At 54.9% G+C, this 3,478-nt stretch overlaps 1 protein-coding gene across 1 annotated transcript; it reads left to right on the top strand.

Moving 5' to 3' along the window:
• LOC541885 (NOD26-like membrane intrinsic protein 3) lies at nt 1-3,253 on the top strand. Its single transcript, NM_001111551.1, has 4 exons — nt 1-361; nt 1,959-2,384; nt 2,503-2,564; nt 2,694-3,253. Exons 1-4 carry the CDS (start codon nt 137-139, stop codon nt 2,887-2,889), a joined length of 909 nt encoding a protein of 302 aa, NP_001105021.1. The 5' UTR covers nt 1-136; the 3' UTR covers nt 2,890-3,253.
• The last annotated feature ends 225 nt before the right edge of the window (nt 3,254-3,478 follow it).

The following is a 3,478-nucleotide window of genomic DNA, read 5'->3' on the forward strand; positions in this document are numbered from 1 at the left end:
CTGCACTGCCGGCAGTCGAAAAAAAAACCAAAAAAAAAAGATTGTCCTTGAGAGTGAGTGAGAGAGCAAGCAGGTTGCTAGCTGCTGGTAGAGAGAGCTAGCAGTTACAGCCGACCAGGTAGCTAGATAGCTAGCCATGGAGCCGGGGTCGACGCCCCCGAACGGGTCGGCGCCGGCGACGCCCGGCACGCCGGCGCCGCTGTTCTCCAGCGGCGGGCCCCGGGTGGACTCGCTGTCGTACGAGCGCAAGTCGATGCCGCGGTGCAAGTGCCTGCCGCTGCCGGCGGTGGAGGGGTGGGGCGTGGCGACGCACACCTGCGTCGTCGAGATCCCCGCGCCGGACGTCTCGCTCACCCGCAAGGTACGCCACCGCCACCGTCCCGTCCACATGCGCGTGCACATGCACGCTCGCATTTCTTTCTGCTCCTTCTTCCTTCCTTCCTGAGTTCCGTGGGTTTTTTTTTCTTCTGAGTGCGCGGTTTATTTTTCATATTTCCACACGTCTGATGATCTTTTAGCATTGTTTTTTTTTTTGTGTTTGTGTTTGTGTATTGTGCTATTAATTGTTACTTGAGGGTACAGACATGCATCCTCGCGAATTTTATACCGTGTAGGTCAAAGGCTCAAAACTAACGTTACAACAGTCTTGTGTCTGAAAGCCTGTAGCGACACAGCCCTGACAGCACTAGTACTTTAAGAAATAATAAAAAAAATGTAGGCGTGATCGATGTCATAAGTTGTTGACTGTTGATAATTGATCCCTTACAGTAGATGATCTCATGATCACTTGATCATTTCTGTGATCTTATATATACTGCTCAGTTTGGCTCTTTGCATCGTTCTTGAAATCTCTCGATGTTGCATGCTGACGAGAGACATTTGGAGCTTGAAGCAGCAAATACAACTAGTGGGCAGGCTTGCTAGCATCGCTGGGTGTGATGGGCTGATGGATCTCCACTCCACGCCGCCTGAAACCTGCCTGCTTCACACGCGGCGCTGCTGTGACCTGTGAGCCTGCAAAAGTACACCCAGGTGGCTGCAACTTTTGGCTTGGCTAAGCGGCGCCCCACCCCTGCCACCACACGACAGTACGACACACGTATGAAACCGGGCCGGGGAGGCGTGTGCGACGCCACGCCATCGTGTCCCCCCTAACCAACCTTCATTCGGCTTGTTTCCTGTGTGTTGTTCTCCAGGTCCAGGGTAACCGCTCCCGGGAAATAAACGACACGCTTGTTTGAATTTTGCATTGGGTTGACGAATTTCGAATTGCTGGATTTGGGTTCGCGCGCTGATCCCGGGGGAAAAAGGTCCAAAACAACGTAAGAACACATCAATTATATTGATCCGTAGTAGAGAGCTGATGTCTGCTTGTTCCCAAGAACATTTATTTTAACAATGGGAATGGTTTTGGCCTACAATTAAAGTAGACTTTCGAATATTGTTTTTATTAGTAGGCAATGAAAAGCTAGAGTGCACTGTCAAAAAAAGTGACGTTCTGATCGAAACGTGACAATAAACTGCGTCTACTCCATGTACTTAGCTTGTAAAAGCTCATGCATGGGGAAGAATCGTGCACGTGAACCAGATCGGGTAGCCTGTCACGTTCCCCAGCCTTGAATCGAAACTACACCGGGTCTAGTTAATTATATTGTCGATAAGAGACAACGTACAGCGTTTTTGGAACAAAGAAAAATGGTACCCCCAGCTCCAATTATTTCATGATGAAGTACGGCTCTTGGACGTGACACGGCAAAAGGGGGCGACAGTACGTCCCAAACTCGAGTTTGATCGAGGCGTCCGTGACTGGAGTGGTTGCATACTTGCATGCGTTGTTTTGTCTCTCTCTCTGTGTCGCTGAAATATTGGTCACGTCCATTCCAATCTCATCTCAAATCTGTCCATGGGCTGACAAGACCGCGCGCTGAAAACATTTGCGTGGTGGCTGCTGCACGCAGCTGGGCGCGGAGTTCGTGGGCACGTTCATCCTCATCTTCTTCGCGACGGCGGCGCCGATCGTGAACCAGAAGTACGGCGGCGCGATCAGCCCGTTCGGGAACGCGGCGTGCGCGGGGCTGGCGGTGGCGACCGTGATCCTGTCGACGGGGCACATCTCCGGGGCGCACCTGAACCCGTCGCTCACCATCGCCTTCGCGGCGCTGCGCCACTTCCCCTGGCTGCAGGTGCCCGCGTACGTGGCCGTCCAGGCGCTGGCATCCGTCTGCGCCGCCTTCGCGCTCAAGGGCGTCTTCCACCCGTTCCTCTCCGGCGGCGTCACCGTGCCCGACGCCACCGTCTCCACCGCCCAGGCGTTCTTCACCGAGTTCATCATCTCCTTCAACCTCCTCTTCGTCGTCACCGCCGTCGCCACCGACACCCGCGCAGTACGCGTTCTCTCTCTCTCTCTCTCTCTCTTTCAGTGCATTGACAGCATGCATGTTGCCATCGATTCATATCTGAATTTCTGCTGCTCCTGCCCTGCCCTGCCCTTCGTTCTTGCAGGTGGGTGAACTCGCCGGGATCGCGGTGGGAGCGGCCGTAACGCTGAACATCCTCGTCGCCGGGTAAGTCTCCTTGCTAGCTTATATGTGTTGTAGTTGTAGTAGCACGTGATAAGGTGATCATCTTCATACGTGCACGCATGTGGTTGGTTGAGCTGACCTGATGTGAGCGCGTGTCTCCGGGCCGGGCAGGCCGACGACGGGCGGGTCCATGAACCCGGTGAGGACGCTGGGGCCGGCCGTGGCGGCGGGGAACTACCGGCAGCTCTGGATCTACCTGCTGGCCCCGACGCTGGGCGCGTTGGCGGGGGCCAGCGTGTACAAGGCGGTGAAGCTCAGGGACGAGAACGGTGAGACGCCGCGCACGCAGCGCAGCTTCCGCCGCTGACGACGCACACTGGCCACGGGCGCGAGACATTGTCCGGCCGTGTCACGCACGCCCGCGTCCTCCTCCGCCGCCGCGTAACGCACGGCCACGACGTGTCCGCGGTCGTACGTGCTGTGTCTGTGTGTACCAATAAATAAGCCCCGTTTTGCTTCGTCCAGAACGGTCCAGTGCTATGTGTACGTGGTCTGTGTTGTGATTTGCGAATTGGATTATTGTGGGTCGTCTCGTCGAGGTCTCTCGGGTGTCGGGTGGGTCTGATGCGATCCATCAGCGTCGTGTCCGAATAAAAGCCACGCCGATGCGCCGGCTGACGGGCATCTGGATGTGTGATTTCTGAACAAGATTTGCTTAATTTCACTTGCTTAATTTCCGCTGCGTCACTCCTTGAGTCCTTGGAGCCGGCCTCTCGTCTCTCGGCCAGTTTTTCCTTCCATCAGACCAAGTTTGATTCATATCACACCATGACCATGCATGCGTATGCGTATTCAGTAGAAAATTAATATACCCAGACATATACACATCAGAGTTATTAAAACCTGATGCCTTTTGAGCGCTTCTCCGTGACTCCGCGTTCGGCGCAGGTTCCGCC

This window comes from Zea mays, chromosome 1 (genome assembly GCF_902167145.1).
Source record: "Zea mays cultivar B73 chromosome 1, Zm-B73-REFERENCE-NAM-5.0, whole genome shotgun sequence".
In the NCBI taxonomy this organism is placed as follows: Eukaryota; Viridiplantae; Streptophyta; class Magnoliopsida; order Poales; family Poaceae; genus Zea; species Zea mays.